Genomic DNA, 18,827 nt, shown 5'->3' with positions numbered 1-18,827 from the left:
CTCCACCCCCGTTCCTCCCCACATAGACTCATCCCTCACCCGGGCACTATAAAAAGTCTGCTCCTGCAGAAGTTGTTCAGTCTCATCAGAAACTCCACCAGGTAAGACAAGCAACCGCTGTGGCTCTTAAGGGAACTTGGGTTGTAAAAGAACGGTAACTTTTGGAAAACTTGTTCTTGTTCTGATCGGTCAGAATGAGCTTTCTGCACTCTGTAGAATTTGAACCAAAAAAAAAAACAAAACAAAAACAATTGTGTCAGCTTTTATTTCTTTGGAACTTTTAATTAATTTACTTTGTAACTTTGAGGAGATGTAGCTGTTTTATTTTCATTTCAGGGAGATAAAAAAAAAAACTGTCGCTACACTCCAGAGCCTCTGGATTGAACTGTCTTTGTCCAAAAAGCTGCTTTGTTAATTGTATGGCTGTGTCTTAGTGTAAAACCTGGATCAGGATTACACAGCAGTCCAAGGTTTATCTGATCAAGATGTCTGTCTAATCTACCCAGATTACGGGTTCTTTTAATAGACAGCCATATGTTTAGCATGAAGTCATTTGGGGATGAGTGTGTAGCTTTAACATTGTTTTAAAACTTTTAAGTCTGCTTATCTGGCCTTCATGTTGGTCTAAGTGGGGGATTTATTGGATTAACAGCGTCCATTTTTATGCAATTTCTTTGTGTAGTTGAGATATTTTCAATGTAACTTGTTCACTGAAAAATGATTACAAACCGTTGGCTCTTTTTCCACTTTAGACCACCACCATGAAATTCGTGGCTCTTGCTCTTGCCCTTTTGTTGGCTGTCGGTGAGTATCTGATGTGTTCTTTCTATCTTAAGGGAAATACTTTATGCAGTCAAACCTCCATAAAAAACAAAACAAAACAAAGCAACATCTAAATGTCTTGAACAGCATTTCAAAATGAATTGTTGTCCTGCTGCCTGCTGTTGCGTTTCTCCCACTTTGTCCCCACCTCTTTCCTTTAACTCATCTCTCCTTTGCTTTATTTCTCAGGCTCTCAAGCCGCTTCCCTGCAGGCTGATGCCCCCTCTCAGCTGGCTCACCTCCGGGCTGCTGTGGATGTCTACCTGAATCAGGTGAAGGACAGTGCTAACAGAGCCCTGGACCACCTCGATGACACTGAGTACAGGGAGCTCAAGTATGTCACTCTTATCCTCCTGTCCCACTTTCTCTATTTTTTATAGTTCTCGTCTCATCTTTTTGTCATAATCACCATTACTGATGTTTATGTAATCAGAGTAAAAATTGTTTTTCTCTCTCAGGGCCGGCCTGTCTCAGCGCCTTGACTCCATGTACAACCAGGTCAAGGCTATGCAGGGTGCTGTGTCCCCCATAACAGACAACGTTGTTGCTACCATCTCTGATGCCACCGCTGACCTCCGTGCCTCCATAATGACCGATATTGAGGCCCTGAAAAGAGACCTGGAACCCAAACGTGCTCATCTGAGGGATGTCATCAACAAGCACATCGAGCAGTACCGTACCCTGATGGAGCCCATCATCAATGACCACTATGCCAGGCACACAGCTGAGATGGACGCACTGAGGCAGAAGCTTGAGCCAGTTGTGGAACAGCTGCGTCAACAGGTCGCTACCAATGTGGAGGAGACCAAGGCTGCCCTGATACCCATTGTAGAGTCTGTGCGTGGCAAGCTCTCTGAGCGTCTGGAGAGTCTGAAGGAGATGGCCACTCCTTACGTTGAAGAGTACAAGGAGCAGCTGAAACAGGTCTACAACCAGGCACAAAACATCAACACCGAAGAGCTCACCGCCCTGAGGGAGAAGATTACACCTTTGGCTGAGGATGTCAAGGTCAAGCTCCAAGCTATCTTTGAGGCCATCGCTTCTACTGTCACCAAGAGCTAAATACTCTCTATTCTGTTCTTGTAACTAACCTCACCTACCTGTCTGTCCTAGATTCATTCCACCTTTCTGTCCATTCCTTCTTTCCTTACACGCACATACAGATCACCTCTGAATATGAAGCCAATGCCTCACTGAACAAAATGGCGGGACTCTTGCTCTCTCTCCCAACGCGAACACCATACTTCATGTGCACAAGCTCAAGCACATGCAAGCAAAGACGTTCACAGACACATGCTCAGCATATAGATGCTTTTACTCTTCACATGCCACAGCCAGCTGCTTACATTTTATGTAGGAATTGTATGTGAATTTATCACAAGTGCCTGAACCTCTGTGTAACAATGCTTGTTTGGTGAAAACTGTGCTTTGACGAAATACAGCTCAATAAACATCTGACTGTTTATACTACTTTGCTCTCTGGCTCTAATTTCAAGAGTTCTATATCCAAGTTAGGTTTTGAAAAGATTTTCTTTTCTTCCAAAATGATCAGCTTCTAACTGTGCAAAATATTTTCTACTACAATCTAAAAGAAAGTGCAAGTTACTTGATCAAACTTAATTTGATCCAAATTGTCATATTGCATAATGGCACAAATAAGGATGCAGTTTGAGATCAAATATGTAACAGTGCTTCTGCTTCGTTGAAGTGTTTTTGAGGTCATATCACACATACACTGCTGAAGAGGTCACCATTAATCAAAACATCCATGGAAAAAGAACAATATCTCTCAGTTCAGCTCAAGGCAGGCATTCAACATGAGATATGTCTGCGTGTGATCCTGAAAGCTGTGATTAATGAGCTGATATGGGCTGCAAATTGACCTATTGACCAACTTCAGTCTTTATTAGGGAAAAACGCCTCTCCATCTACCATCCCCCAGGCTGGCAGCCGTCAACACTGTCTCATCATAGGGCCACATGAGAATGTAGGCATGGGCACATGAAGAAATGTGCCCAAAACTTAAATACAAGCTCATATATCACCTCATTGGTGCTTTACTTTGGAGATGATTAATTATTTTTAGGTCTTCATGTGACACGGCAACGATCAACATGGAGCACAGACATCTTGAGACAAAGGACCTGTGAGCGTAAAAAGAAAGCGACATTGTTGTTGACATTAGTTTTGATTTTTATACTTGTGTCCCACACAACTGGGTATGTAAGATTGTAAAATGATTCAAGAATGTGACTACCAAATAACACAGCAATATATACCATGGTCAGTTTCAGGTAATCACTGATTCTTTAATTAGTATGGTGTTGAAACTGTGCTCCAAAAAATTAGGCTTAGAATAATGAAGCTGTTTGTTGCTGTCTTCATCTGTCCACACCCAGTAACACAGGGCTGATTTGGATGTTATTAATGGGCTACTGATTGATCAAAACAAGCTCAGCATTAGGCTTTAGGCTATATGAAACAATATGTAGTGCAAGCAGGGGTTTGTAGATGTTCTGAAACGTGTGTGTGTGTGCGCGCGCACAGTTCCTTGAGGTGCATGCATGCATGTGACGCTGTGATTAGTGTCAGTGGCACTGTGTGTATTGTAATGGATGAGGTTGGCATGGAGGTCTCCAGTGAGAGTCTCGTTGTGTATAAATGCAGCACGTTCGTGGACACAAAGCCTCTTGTAATGCGTAACGCTTGGATGTACAGCTATCCTAATAGCGTTCAGTGAACTGGGAAAGATTGGGACGATTTTTGGCTGTTTGTTTATTATACCCAGAAAGCACTTGGCTTTGATTTTACACTGGTCTTGACGTATTAACAGAAGTTACTACTTGCGGTTATAACAGGAAGAGCAGCCAGAAATATCAACAGAAGATACAAATTAAGGGGGACAATAGTTCATATTATTTTTTCCAAGTTCTTCAAAGTATGGCTGGTAAGTGGCGTTGTGCTCATTATGATTACAGGCAAAACCTTTGATGCAGATATTACCAAACGTTTACCTCTATTCTCCTCAGGTCCTCAGCTGGCTCAGAACTGCGGACTGTCTCGGCCCTGCTGTGCAGATGTGGGGTCACTGATGAGTGCCAAGGCCCCCCAAGTCAGTGGGGTCAGAGTTCAATTGGAGATGCATATGCTTTGGCAGCAGTTTGACCAGCTGGGCACAGAGATGATTGTTACCAAAGCTGGACGGTGACAATTACTCTCATATCTATACACATCTAATACTCATCTTTCCTTGGCCACCTCCCATTTCTCTTGATTGTCACTTAGCACATTATTTTGCTTTTCTGTTTATTTTCTGCAGAAGGATGTTTCCAACATTCCAGGTGCAAATCTCTGGGATGGATCCTGCTGCTGAATATGTTTTGCTTATGGACTTCATACCTGTTGACGATAAAAGATACAGGTCAGACACACAGAGCTGGTGTGCATTGTTTACAGTGTAGCACAGACAGTTACTTTCTCCAGTATGCAGTCCATGATTTGAGCATATTTTGGACCGATACGTGATAATAGCCTCTCTTCAAGCTCCGTCCTACCTTACAGCTTCGATTTATATATTTCATTTGTGTCTGTCAGATATGCGTTTCACAGTTCATCCTGGTTGGTGGCGGGGCGAGCAGATGTTGCAGCCCCAAGCAGAATGCATTTCCACCCAGACTCACCAGCCCGTGGAGCCCAGTGGATGAAACAGACTGTGTCCTTTGATACCCTCAAGCTTACCAACAACTTGCTGGACGACAATGGACATGTCAGTGTTTTTATTTATTTATTTATCTATCTTTTTTAAATCATCCACATTTTTCAGAGAGCAAAAAAAAAGAGCACAGAGCCTAAGAAATAAAATGCATCATTTGGATTTTCATTTTATAGTGCAAGAGTATTTAAAAAAAAAAAAAGATTTTTGATTTGGTTTTCTCCCACTTTCCCCATCATAGATGATTTTAAACTCCATGCATCGCTACCAGCCACGCTTCCATGTGGTGTATGTGGATCCATCACCAAACAGCCACTTACAGGCATGCAGAAACTTCTGCTCTTTCTCCTTCCCTGAGACACGCTTCATGGCTGTCACTGCCTATCAGAACCACCGGGTAGGAGACCCAGAATCATAAGGCGTCAAATTAAATACAACCAAGAACTATCTGATGCCATCTCTTTTATGTTATTTATTGAAACCCCTTATCTCTTTCTCAGATCACCCAGCTAAAAATTGCTAGCAACCCGTTTGCTAAAGGCTTCAGGACTACAGACCCCAAGGACTGGGGAATGTCTATCAGTGATTCTGTTGGGTATGAATAAAATTTTCCTGACAAATCTTCCCCTTTATAAAGCATTCAAAATTCTAACTAGATCAGAATGTATCTTTATTATGGTTATAAGCTGGTAAACAGTGATAAGGCAGCAGTCTCAATGATAGTTAATCTTTGACCTTTGTATGCAAAGGAGGTTCACACACAGCAAGCCAGGTAAATTAAACTGTGAAAAGGTGATTATGATGATATGTAGGACTCTACCTAAGACCACTATACCTTTGGGGTCCATGGTACGAAATTGCTGGACCATAAAAATTGAAATGGCTGTTTTAAGGGTAAGACTTGTTTTTAGGTTTAAGTCTGGGTTAATTTTATGTATTTATTTTTGATGGTTAAGAATGGGTATGTGTGTTTCTGGGTCTAGGGTAGGTAATTCCAGGCCCCTTGCAGTGAGGTGTCCACAAGAGGGCATAACGGAGCCCCTCACCAACAAACCTGAGGAGCAGACATGCTGGGGTTTCAGGACATCAGGTGAGTCAATTTATTTTTTTATGTCACCCTCAATTACCTTCCATTCACATCTATGATTTCCACAGAAGCCTTGTCTAAGTTTTATCAAATTAGCTCTTTGGATATAATAAATCTGTTGGTTACTTTTTGGTGTTTTTTTTTTCTTTTCTTTTCATCTATTTGCATATCAGATGCATCATATAAAAGAGGCAGCATTAAGTAAAAGATTCTCAGATGCTCATTATTCAGCTCAATAGAACTGTTACTTATCCAGAACTGCTTTGATCTCCGCTGTTTTATTCATCAGTTGAACTAAATGCTGATCAGTTGTTCAACAATTTTCTTCTGCCTCCTCAGCACACGAAGAAAGAGGCCTATTGCTTTCGGAGCAGAGTGGATTGTTCCAGCACAACAAGGACTCTGTGGGACTCACCATGGAGAGGAGAGATGTGGACAGCATATTAGCACCTGCTTCCTTCCTTCCGTTCGCTTCCTACTGGGACTGTGCAGGAACATCTCAAGACAAAGAAAACTTGCCATAGGGGCAGAAGAGTGAAATTAAAAATCATTTAGCATTATGCAGCTGGTTTGTTGATAAATAGTTTGTGATATCCCTCACAAATGAACCTGCAAGGATCGTGCACAAGTGTTCAATTAATAACTTTTGTCCCAAATAATAAAGCTGAATTCTAAAATTTCTCAGAAAGGACTCAATTTATTTTCCCCTAAATTTAGATTTATATCTAGAATCTGAATCTACAATAGAATGTGATCTGCCATAAAACCACTACATCAATTCATTAATGGGAATATAGCAGTATGCTGTATTTACATCATAAAAAAGAGGCAAAAAGCAGAAGATGATAGTGATGTTCCCTTAATTCTAAAAGACATAGACAAGATGTACTTTTCTTTTCTGGAAAACAATCCAAGGCCTTAACATTAAACATAGTGCAATCACAACGCTGACTAGTATAATATAAAAATAATTATTGTGATCATGGTTATAATTATTTAAAAAAAACATATCTGTCTTTTTCATTATAGCAATGTGAGATTTTACCACAAATTTTTAACTGACTGGTGGAGTTCTTGCATTAGACATAGAATAAGAGCATTTAATTGCACATACTAGTAGCCCATGAGGTCAGGCCAAGAAGGGGACAGTAAAACACCCAAAAGTAAATTATCTTCTTGCCAGGGGCCCTCTGGGTGGGTGGCTGAGGCTTGTTTTATTTTGAAAACGCTCACAGGAAGTCCCGCGGTCCCTCGTTGACGGCGGTGATGCTCTCGGTGTCGCACCTCTGAAGGATGCAGCGGGGCGGATGGAGGAGGAGGAGGAGGTGAAGGACTGGAGGCTGGCTACAGAAATGAACCGGTCGGGGAAGGGGGAGGATGCGGATTACGGCTGCCCGCCGGTGGACGACTGTTTCGGTCGTTTGACGTGAGGATGTGCGGAGGACTCGGACTCGGACTCGGGCCTGTCGGTTCGACGACACTCTGCTGACGGAGGGAGAGCCAGTACATTCAACGCGTCGCCGCCAATTGTCCGTGACACCGGGAGGGGGTTTGATTTCTTTATTAATTTATTTTTTTTTCTATTTGCAATTTTTGTGTTTACTTTATCGGCGTTGCCTTGTCAACAAGTCAAGACAGGCGGAGTTAAAGCAAACAAACAAACAAACAAACAAACAAAAAGGTCTCCTCTTTGTCATTTTCGCGGATCAGCTGCTAACATGTTTTTAGCCCTGATTTTAGCATCCGTCCCACCTGCTGAAGGCTGAACGGAGCGCCGTGAAGTCAAAACCAAACACCCCCCCCCCCCCCCCTGAAAATAAATAACAATACACAAAAATACACAACTTTACCGTGTTCCGATATGGAGGCCTCGGCGTTAACGGGCGTGTTGTTGTTGCTGTGGATGACTCCGTGTCGGCTCGGCGCTCAGTCCGCTCCGGACGCCTCGGGCCTGCCTCTGGCCATCCGCGTGCCACTGCGGCAAGGCGCTCGCGCCGGACAACCGCCGTCTCTCCCACCTGCGGCGACCGCACCTGTCGCCTCGCGGGGCGTCGCGGGGAGACATCCGGTACGGAGGCCGAGAGTGGCGGCGGCGGCCGGTGGTGGGATCAGCTTCGTGGATATGATCGATAACCTCCGTGGGAAGTCCGGACAGGGATACTACGTGGAGATGGCCGTGGGATCTCCTCCGCAGAAGGTAACCGCTTCCAGAAATACTGACTGAATATAATCAGGGCCTGCACGACATGTTTCACTTGAGGAAAAACACCACAGTGGATTAAAGCCAGCTTCAGAATAACAATATTAATGATAATGTTACATCTTAAACGATGGCTCTTCTGTTTGGGGGGGAAAAAAATTAAAATGTTCATTTTGGGTCTCAGTTCCTTTCTTGTCTTCGCTCCAGTGATATGAAAGATGGATTAAAATCAAAATTTAGTATTGAAGACAAACGACTTTGCATTTATTTTCAACTTTAGCACTGTGGCTGTGTGTTTGTATGTCAACAGGTCAGCAGGCCACAACACAACACCAATTTCACTCATCTTCACAAACCACACGCTTTAACAGCCTACTGCAATATTGAGAATCAAAGTAGTTCTGACGATTAGAGACAGTAGCAGCTCAATGGGAGATGACATCACTTCAAACTATAATGCACGTTTTTAACACACTTACATGTGCCTCCACTAAATTGGTAAATTTCTTTACACTTAAATGTTTCTAATAAAACATTCCTATAGTGAAACAGGGAATTTCAAACTAAAGGTGGCGTCCTCAAAGTATACTGCCAGTTTGTCTAAAGTTGTTGATTTTTGTGCAGTAACAGATGGCGTGTGTGTGTGTGAGAGAGAGAGAGAAAGTCAGAGAAAGGGCTGAATGACACAGACAGATAATGGAACCATTAATTCTGTGGAGTGAGGAGTGCCAGCTGGGTGCAGCTGTGGCGTACAGGCTGGCACACAAAGGACGATCGGGGGAAAGAGCGAAAGTGATGAGGTGGTAGAAGAGGAGAAGAAGGAGAGGACAAATTGATAAATGGCAGGAGAGATTACTGAGGACTGGGCAAAAAGTGTGAGAAGTGAAAGAAAATTTGCCAAAAGCAAAGTGTTGTAAACAAGGAGTTTGAAAGAGGAAGGGAGAACCAAGTGGTTTTGACAAAGGGAAGATGTGGGAGTGAGAGTCAGAGCTTTCGGGAAGCCAAAGGGCAGACTGTAGTGAGATGATGAATGTGATGCAGTGCCCTGGTGATAAGTGGATGTGATAGTCTGCCATTGACGGACTCTGGTCATATATCAGGGACAGAAAGAGAAAGGGAGAGATCAGCCTAAAGTGTCCACCAGTCAGACGAGGCCTATGTGTGGAGACAGTCAAAACATTGTTTTAGTGGCTAAAGTCAGCGTCGTTCAACCAGCCATCAGAATTCACTCACCCACCTGGAAGCCTGGATATCCTTCAAATGTAATCAATTTCAAATGGGCATATAAGATACCCAAAAAGCTAATGTGGGAATACTGTGCTTAGATTTTATAGAGAGTGGCGTGGGAACATAAGCAGACAGCAAACCCATGACTGTTCTTACAATTTGATTAAATATTTATATTAAATATTGCTCAACCCTGATAAACTGAAAAACACATTCTTTTTTTTTATGTGAAAGAAACAAATTGTTATAATTTTGGCAAATAAATGTGTGTGCAATAGTTGCTCATGCTCAAAGCAAATAAAGATGTAGTTTTATTAGACTGTAAAATGAGACCATAAAATGAGATCATTTGAGAGAGTGTATAGATTTGTTTAGATTTATGGAATTAATATGTTGCATATAATTGTGTGTTTATCTCTTGCGCTTAGTGCAAAGCTAACAAAGTTTCATCTTACAATTTACCATAAAATGAAACCATGTAAAACTGATCTTGAAAGCTACTTTTTGTTATTTAATGCCAAACGCATTGCTCTTCAGGAAAACTTGGCCTTAAGGATAGCAGATCCCAGACTTGTGTATATTAACAAAGCAACATACTGCTGATCAGGGGTCATCTCATTCATTAAAATTACTAATCAGGATAACCATATTCCTAACAACAAACCAATAGGCTGTTTGCTGGCTTCAGGATAGCTTGGATCAAATTATACATCTGTTTAAAGCCTTAAAAGCTGCAGTGTCCAGTTAAATAAATTTGTTAATTAAAAAGAAGAAAATGGCATGGGGTCAAAGTACTGTCCAATTTGGTGTCTTGATGAGAGCCAAATGGATTTCAAGAATATCACAGGAATATAAAAAGTGATACGGGAGCTTTTGTTTACCTGGGGAAGCTTGGTATGCTATATATGTATATGTACAAATGGTCTGAATGCATTTACAGTAAGTTACACTTATGTGGTATTCTGTTCTGGTAACCACTAGATGATTTCTGGAGGGGGAAGGGCAAATATAATGGCTTGAGCAGAAAGGGCACGCTGCCAGGAAGGACAGGAAGACAGAGAGAGAGGAGAGGAGGGAAAGACACAAGGTCTCAGTTTGTCAGGATGCAGCTTCATGTGTTTGTGTCTGGTCATGTGCATTACTTTGTCCAGGGCTAGATAACTTGATATGTCTTTGTGTTTGCCTGAAAGAAGAAGAAGAAGAAGAAGAAAAAAAAAACAACCCAGACTCATTGTTTTGTGCAGTCAGCAAAATTCTGTCTAAGAGAGGAAATCACAGTGTGTTCAGCATTATCGCTGACAGCAGTGGTGTTTGTAAGGACAGTTTCTACAGGCATGTGTGCGTTAGGTAAAAGTGAGGTAGATAGGAGTCTGTATTTATTATTCTGGGATCCCAGCCCAGCCCATGAGACTGTAGCACTTTAGTGGATATTTAAAGAGCCAATCCATTATTGAACCGCTTGCTGTGGCTCTATCGCTGCGTTTCTCTTCCTCTGTTTTGGTGTTTCTGCCAGTCAGTCTTATCTGTCTGCCCTGTCTAATTAAACATGATCAAAACCACAACTTTGGTATACTGTTATCATTCCAAGGGTTCTGCTAACATGGAAATATAGTGTATTAAAACAGCAGTGAAAAAAGAATGCATAGAAGGTACCTGTGATAAACAGGATGCAACTGTAATTGTATGAAGTGTAATTACTTTATATTCCCTATTCTTTGTTGCTGTCTGTCACTGTGCTCCATTCACACATTCACAAGCTGCTTTTGATTGAATGTGCAAAATATGATAGTCGCATAGAGATGCAGACAGAACAGGGGGAGATGGTGGAGTGGGCAACATGAGAAGAGTGGAGGGTTTGAAAGGAGAGAGAGAAAGGGTACTGAAGGGCGTTTAGGGAAAAATAAAAAAGCGCAGGAGTCTATAATGTAAGATGAATAGATAGAGAGAATGAGAGACATGAAACACGTCGTAATCACAAAAAATAACCTGTCAGTATGAAAAAGTCAAGCCATCAATAAAGACATAAAATGCCTTTGCAGAAAATAGTTTTATGAATTGGCATCTGTCTCCAAGGCAGCAGAGCTACAGATTTAACTTGCCCTTCAGAGATTGAACATAATCAATTTCACAATGTAACCCAACCGGCAATTTTACAAACTTATTGATTTCTGCAAAAAGCAGTATTTGATCAATTGCCCCCCCACCACATTCCCTACTGTTTTCTCTCTGTCATTAGTTGAACATCCTGGTGGACACAGGAAGCAGTAACTTTGCTGTCGGGGCAGCTGCTCATCCTTTTCTACGCAGATACTACCACCGGTCACTGTGAGTAGAGACTCGTGCATAAATATGCATTCGCGTTGTGATCTTTAAAAAGAAACAAACAAATGTGTCAGTTTTACATTTACTGATAATGTTTCCTTTTTTGTGATATTAACACTGCTGCAAAGCTGAACATTTTCAATCATTCATCTCTATCCACTGCTGTTTTCTCCCTCACTGTTGCCTCCCGATTTCTCCACAGCTCCAGCTCCTACCGTGACCTCGGTAGGAGCGTGTACGTCCCTTACACCCAGGGTCGCTGGGAAGGGGAGCTGGGCACTGACCTGGTGTCTGTCCCACATGGCCCCAACGCAACGCTGCGCGCCAACATTGCTGCAATAACCCAGTCAGATCGCTTCTTCATCAATGGATCCAACTGGGAGGGGATCCTAGGGTTAGCCTATGCTGATATAGCCCGGGTGAGAGAGACTGTTAAGTACGCCTCCTGTGCATGAACAAAAAAGCTAATTGTCCAGTGGATTCTTGGGAGCGTTGAGCTTGTTAGGAGGCTTAGGGCAATGCTTTATTCCCAGAAAAACTTTCCCTTTCTGAACGCCTAATCTTTGGCAACAGGATGGTACTCCTATGGTGGATAATCATCAAAATAATACATTTTAGGAAAGAATTAGTGTTTTTGAATAATTCAAATTCAACATGAGGTCTGAAGGGTTTGATGAGAAAGGAAACAAGTGATTTTTGAATATGTAACTACAGTCTGAAATTGTTAAATTGGGGAATAATAATAATGCCATAATGGTTCATTTCAAATTCAAATTCAAATTTGTTTAATATTTTCTGATATTTCAATCTGATGGCTAAAACAGCATCTTGTTTTGGTAATCGTACCTGTCTCACTCTCTCTCTCTCCCCAGCCTGACGAAACATTGGAGCCTTTCTTTGACTCTCTTGTTCGTCAGACGCCTGTCCCCAACCTCTTCTCTCTCCAGCTGTGTGGAGCCGGCTTCACCCAAAACTACTCCCTGGGCAGCGCCACGGTTGGTGGCAGCATGGTGAGTCACACACGCGAACAATTTCCAGTGTTACAGCTAAAGTCAGTGATGAATTCTGTTTTTCCGTGCACTCATAGATCATCGGAGGAGTTGACACGTCACTGTATGTTGGCGAGCTCTGGTACACTCCCATCCGCAGGGAGTGGTACTATGAGGTCATCATCGTACGCATTGAAGTTAATGGACAGGAACTCAACATGGACTGTAAAGAGGTGCGATCTGACAGATGAGAACGATTCGACACTCAGATGTTGTTGCTTCGAGTTATTGAAGGGATTCGTGGTGACTGACTGTTTCTCCGTCTGTTACAGTACAACTATGATAAGAGTATTGTGGACAGTGGCACCACCAACCTACGGCTTCCCAGGAAAGTCTTCCAGGCTGCAGTCAAGGCCATTGAAGCAGCCTCTTCGGTCAGTTCCTGCTAAATCACAGACAACTTTTTTTCAAAGTCATTTATCAGTTAAGGAATCTGTGAATCGGAGAACAACCACAAGTTTCCTGTTCCCCTTTCTTAGTGCAAGATTCTAGTTAAACACAGTAGAAAACACAAACATATAAAAATCCTTACGCACGACCTCGAGTGTGATATTGCTTTTATACAACAGTTGTGCAGCATATTTTATTAATCAAATGTTCCCATTTATAGTGCAACCACTGAAATAAGAGTCTGGTGACAAACGCTTTGGTGGCATGACGTGCGTTTCTGAAGAGTTACCATCTCGATCAGACAGCATGTTTCTCCATCGTTTCCGGCTCTCCATAGATGGTCTCCAGTAACTTTTCAGCAATATTTCAGACCTGTGAAACAAGTTTTTGTTTATATATGTAGTTTATGTTCTGTGACACGTTATCTATGAATCAAAATTGGCATCGTAATTTGTGTCTGTTTATATAAAGCATCTCACCAATGCCTACTCACTGCCATGATATCCTTCACCTCGAGCCCCACATCAGACAGTTTCTGTATGACAGTGGCAGGTGTGACACGTGCGTGTCCCTGCCTCCTTACACATCCTCAGTAACATCTTTAACAGCTGGTTTATTCCCAGAGGAACGTTGGTATACCAGAAGTTTTCTGTCGCCACTGTTCCCCTCCTTGGCTGCAGATACACAGCCTTTGCATCAGGTGGAATTTTCTTTAGGGATTTTTCGTGCCCCTCTGGTTTTCTCTGTCTCTCTCCAGTTGGTCTTTATGTTTTTTTTTTGTTTGTTTGTTTGTTTGTTTGTTTCTTCATTGAACGTCATGGTGAAATATTTTGTTCCATTGTCATCACATTTAAGGATGAATGAGTCTGGTTTGAGATCCTGATTCCCCTCTTTGCCCCCGCGTCCAAAGTGCAACTGAATATCATACCAGACCTTTAATTAACGGTTATTAGAATGCCCGGACACCGGGGTGATGTCTGTAAAAAGTCCCAGTGCTGTTGTACTCAGCACTCACTGAATGTCTCTTGCCCTTGGTCTGAACTAACTGTTGTATAAAAAGGATTAATTCTGACTGAAACAGCATAACCAACAACCTTACATTATTAAAATTCATACTATGCTGTCTGGGTCAGAATATATACATATATTTACAGTTATCTCATCTGTGGATATAGTCAACAGTTTTTCCCACTCAAAGCAATTAAGCCTCAGCCTCGTACTAATGACCCTGACCAGCATTATTAAATATACATGGGAAAGGAAAGAATGAATGTCCTCTTGACCCTCTTTTTCAGACTGAACAATTTCCCTCTGGGTTCTGGCTTGGGGAGCAGCTGGTGTGTTGGCAGGTCGACACTACACCCTGGCACATCTTCCCAGTCATCTCCCTCTACCTGATGAGTGAAAACCGAAATCAGTCCTTCAGGATCTCCATCCTCCCACAGGTAATAAAGAGGATGTGGTTCTGGATGTGAGTGTAAGTGGAGTTCACATCAGTTGATGTCTGTGCTCGATTCTGTGATACTACAATGCTGCTTAAATCTTGAGCAACTTTGCCTTATTTCAGATGGATTCATAATTGAGGGGTAAAATAATTATGCATTGCATTGAACACTGTTAGGAGACACATGTAGACCAAAACACAGATTTTTACAGATATTTTATCGGTGCATCATATCATACTGTCATATAGAAGAGTGGTTCAGTGTCATAAATCTATGGGAGGATTGTGGCCATTATTGTGTTGGCTTGAGAGAAGTTGTTTTCTGTATTTTCTTCCAATTCCCACAGAGGGTACACTGACCGTAAGTCAGCACTTTGATAAAGTAAACAGAAACCAGGTGATGTAATCACAAAAAAACTTGGAAGACTGACTGACACTGGAGTTATAAAGCAGAGTTGATATATTTTGCAGCGTTTCTCCTCTTTTAACACGAAACCACCAAAGAAAGAAATGCACAGACTGTTGATCCGTTCAGTTTGGTCAGAAAGAAAATCAAAATACTGTCCTTCAGAGGCTGTCTCGGGCCCTCGCTCAATGTGAGCTGGGATTGGCTCCAGCAACCCCCCCCCCACGACCTGGAAATGGATAAGTGGTACCTGAATGAATGGATGAAGATATGTGTGTCAGTGCCCTCTGGTGGGGAAATAATGTAACACAATCGATGAATCTCTGAAAAGATTTTGCATATGTTGCCCAGACACAGCTGAGAATCAAAATGTCCTGAAGAAGAGGTTAATGGAAAGAACTGAGCTCTGTGGCCAAATTCCACATTTTTAAATAAGCTGATGAAGGGCCGGAGTGCAGTGTTGTGGGTGTCAATCTTCATTATGTTTTCACTCACATAAATGCTCTCTCTGCTTTAGTCCATTATGAAAAGAGTCGATGGAGAGGACATGGTATATGTTACATTAATATTACAAAACGTTGGAGAAAAAAATGTAAGTATATTCATCCTTTGAAAATCAGACCTGAATTCACAGTAGTTTTATCGCAACACACACACACACAATGCACTTAGAGTGAAAGCCATAAACGTAATGTAGGTACGACGCTACAATAAGCAGAGGCCTTCGGAGGGTGGTGTGGGGGGGTTGTGTATGTGTATGTGAGGCTCTCACTCTAACCATCGCTCTCACATCTCTTCCTGTTTCTAAACAGCAATATCTGCGGCCAGTAGAGGATGTGGCTTCGGCCCACGAGGACTGCTATAAGTTTGCTGTATCCCAGTCTAGCACTGGTACAGTGATGGGTGCTGTCATCATGGAAGGTTTCTATGTGGTATTCGACCGTGAGAAGAAACGAATCGGCTTTGCTGTCAGCACCTGCCATGGTGAGGAGTACAGGGAGCAGGGATGGAGGAAGGACATTAAAGGGGGGAAACTATAAAGTATAGAAATGCAGAATAAATTTTCAGAATATTTTCAGACTTATTCATAGTAATATTGTTTTTTCAAATACAGAAAATTTTCCTTTCCTGTTCCCCTTTCTTAGTGCATGATGAGTTTCGCACAGCCTCAGTAGAAGGCCCGTTCCACGGCGCTGACCTGGAAGACTGCGGCTACAACATCCCTCAGACGGACGAGTCCACTCTCATGACCATCGCCTACATCATGGCAGGAATCTGTGCTCTGTTTATGCTTCCGCTGTGTCTCATGGTGTGCCAGTGGCGCTTCGCCCGCTGCCTCCACCCACATGGGGACTTTGCCGATGACATATCACTCCTAAAGTAAAAGGGGAGCAGAGAGCTTACCCCAGAGACCTGCACTTGAAACACGTGATTAAAAAATAACTTGTGGGAAAAGGGATGTGTATGTTGTTACAAAATGTTGGTGCTGTTGATGCACAGATTTGAAAAGGTTTTTCAGGAATATAATATGACGTACAGAAAATGCTGACTTCCAGCACGCAAGGATAACTATAGCCATTACTAACCTGGAGGACAAACAAGGCCAGTTGATGTCATCGATGTCAGCTTTGCTTGTTTAACCCACCTATGCAGAACAGCATGGTTAGAGGGACAGGAGTTGAGAAATAAAGTAAAATATGAAACGCAAAATCGTATCTTTATCATAAATAGTGTATAAATAGACAACAGAGAAGGGTTTGGGGATTTGGGGAAACTTAAAAAATAAACACATTTACAAACACAGCCAGATGAAGAAACTCAATCTGGATTTGAGTACAAGATGTGCGCCCACCGTGTTGTCGGATGAGTTTTGCTCTGGTATGATTTGAGCATATGAATGTGTGGTTACATGCGTGTGTTTATCGATCTATCATTTGTGGCTTGTGAGTGACTGAAACAAGTTGATATGTGAGCATGCCTGTATGTGTGCACAACTGTACTGGAAGTAAAGCGTATACAGAAAGACTTCCTGAAAATGATACTTATGAAGATGAAACCTGACAGTAGTGTCCACAAACATTACTCTTTTTTTGCAAATGCCAGCAAAAAGAAAAAGGAAAAAATCTGCAATGCTACTCAAGCGTTAAGAGGCTAACTTGAGGAAATTGTAACATTTGCAGTAAAAAAATCTGTTTTTCTTAAAGTAAAACTGAGACTAATGAACACAGTCAATACCAGATGTCACTTCTTCTTAAACCGAAAGCTTCAAATCTATTGTACAAGAAAAATGTGCATTCCAGATCTTCTATTTGTGCAGGCACACACACACACACACACACACACACACACACACAATGCTTATCTTACTGCTGCACCATCTGATGCTTTGCACATCTGACAACACATTACATGTTACATGGTTGACAAACCAAGACTTAATAGGGCTTCTTTCACAGATACACAAAGTCTAACTCACCACATTTTTCAATGGGGACCATATATGCTTGGATAAATAAAACCAGCCCAAATATGTAACACACTAACGCACACCATGTATGTCTACAAGGGACACTTTGTATTGTCTCTCAGCAAGCTGTAAATAGAGAAACTCAGAACTGTATATTTATCTGTCAGGCGCTGGCAGCACTGTTGAACCAATAAAGTACTTATAACTGTAGAAGGTTATTTTCAATTCTTTGCACAAAACATAATCCACTAATACAAAGTCATGACTTTTACATATTTAAATGTGCACATGTTCAGTTAAAAAATATATGTTGATGCTGGATGGAAAGGAAAGTAGCTCTATTGTCATTATACAATACATGTGATTCTGCTACAGACATGTTTGTAGCTCAAAAATACCTTCAGTTAAAGAGGCCCTACAAGAACCGGTTTCTGGAGGGATCCGGTCCAGTCCAGAGGTCTCCGGCTCCGGTCCTGGAGGGGTTTGGTCCAGTCCAGAGGATTCCAGCTCCGGTCCTGGAGGGGTTCTGTCCAGTCCAGAGGTCTCCAGCTCCGGTCCAGTCCAGAGGTCTCCAGCTCCGGCCTTGGAGGGGTTTGGTCCAGTCCAGAGGTCTTCAGCTCCGGTCCTGGAGGGGTTTGGTCCAGTCCAGAGGTCTCCAGCTCCGGTCCTGGAGGGGTTCTGTCCAGTCCAGAGGTCTCCAGCTCCGGTCCTGGAGGTATCCGGTCCAGTCCAGAGGTCTCCAGCTCCGGCCTTGGAGGGGTTTGGTCCAGTCCAGAGGTCTCCAGCTCCGGTCCTGGAGGTATCCGGTCTAGTCCAGAGCTGTCCAGCTCCGGCCCTGGAGGGGTGCGGTCCAGTCCAGAGGTCTCCAGCTCCGGTGCTGGAGGTATCCGGTCTAGTCCAGAGGTGTCCAGCTCCGGCCCTGGAGGGGTTTGGTCCAGTCCAGAGGTCTCCAGCTCCAGCCCTGGAGGGGTGCAGTCCAGTCCAGAGGTCTCCAGCTCCAGTCCTGGAGGTCTCTGTCCTGCATGTTTTAGATGGTTCCTGCTATAATACACCTGATTCAGATGATCAGCTCCTCATCAAGCTCTGCTGAAGTCTGTTCAGGAGTCACTCATTTCATGTGCTGGGGGGTCTGGTCTGGCCTCTAGTCTGTACAAAACATATTTTATATGGACACAACAATCACATACTCAGACTCTGGGGGGTCTGGAGGTCTGTGGGGGGTCCGGTCTCTGCTGGTTGTGCTGTGTGTTACCTCCTGTTGCTGTCACTGCTGTTCACCTTGATTAACAGACTGTCCTGTGTGCTCCATGTCCAGTTCCTCCTCTGCCTCGTTTTACGATCGTACTTCTTGTCATAGATTCAGGATGTCGGCAAAATTTGAGGTGAGAATTAGTGAGTTAGAGTTGCGGCTCTGCACTTTAGCTAACTCAGCTTATGCTAGTGTGGCTAGCTATAAAGCTAAATCTGTTTCACCTTGACTTGGCTCTTTGACGCTGGTAACCATGGTAACTAGCACACACAGAAGAGGAGAGGTGGAGTAGTTGAACACATGGACCGGCTTTATTCAAACATCACAACACAGCTTCATCACACTGACTATACTTCTGACGTTACTTCTCACACCGTTCACGGAGAGAGGGACAAACACGCAACACCAGACGGCTACGTGCTGACTACGTCACAGATTACCCACAAGGCCAC

The 18,827-nt window shown here is 42.8% G+C and overlaps 3 protein-coding genes across 4 annotated transcripts; all 3 read left to right on the top strand.

Moving 5' to 3' along the window:
* The first annotated feature begins 53 nt into the window (after positions 1-53).
* Positions 54-1,884, top strand: LOC115052991 (apolipoprotein A-I-like). Its single transcript, XM_029517515.1, has 4 exons — positions 54-101; positions 753-804; positions 1,012-1,156; positions 1,281-1,884. Exons 2-4 carry the CDS (start codon positions 762-764, stop codon positions 1,882-1,884), a joined length of 792 nt encoding a protein of 263 aa, XP_029373375.1. The 5' UTR covers positions 54-101; positions 753-761.
* A 1,878-nt stretch (positions 1,885-3,762) lies between these two features.
* Positions 3,763-7,051, top strand: LOC115052519 (T-box transcription factor TBX1-A). Its single transcript, XM_029516671.1, has 9 exons — positions 3,763-3,769; positions 3,852-4,026; positions 4,142-4,243; positions 4,417-4,588; positions 4,776-4,931; positions 5,035-5,129; positions 5,518-5,624; positions 5,961-6,109; positions 6,914-7,051. Exons 1-9 carry the CDS (start codon positions 3,763-3,765, stop codon positions 7,049-7,051), a joined length of 1,101 nt encoding a protein of 366 aa, XP_029372531.1.
* bace1 (beta-secretase 1) lies at positions 6,926-17,316 on the top strand. 2 transcript variants are annotated; one of them, XM_029517360.1, is made up of 9 exons: positions 6,926-7,818; positions 11,285-11,373; positions 11,573-11,789; positions 12,318-12,380; positions 12,458-12,592; positions 12,692-12,793; positions 14,105-14,254; positions 15,472-15,643; positions 15,805-17,316. In XM_029517360.1, exons 1-9 carry the CDS (start codon positions 7,483-7,485, stop codon positions 16,041-16,043), a joined length of 1,503 nt encoding a protein of 500 aa, XP_029373220.1. In that variant the 5' UTR covers positions 6,926-7,482; the 3' UTR covers positions 16,044-17,316. The 2 variants fall into 2 exon arrangements, with proteins under 2 accessions (XP_029373220.1, XP_029373219.1); XM_029517359.1 differs by having other exon boundaries at positions 12,243-12,380.
* Positions 17,317-18,827: the final 1,511 nt, after the last annotated feature.

This window comes from Echeneis naucrates, chromosome 13 (assembly GCF_900963305.1).
Source record: "Echeneis naucrates chromosome 13, fEcheNa1.1, whole genome shotgun sequence".
Classification (NCBI taxonomy): domain Eukaryota; kingdom Metazoa; phylum Chordata; class Actinopteri; order Carangiformes; family Echeneidae; genus Echeneis; species Echeneis naucrates.
This window is presented reverse-complemented; position numbering and strand designations above follow the sequence as displayed.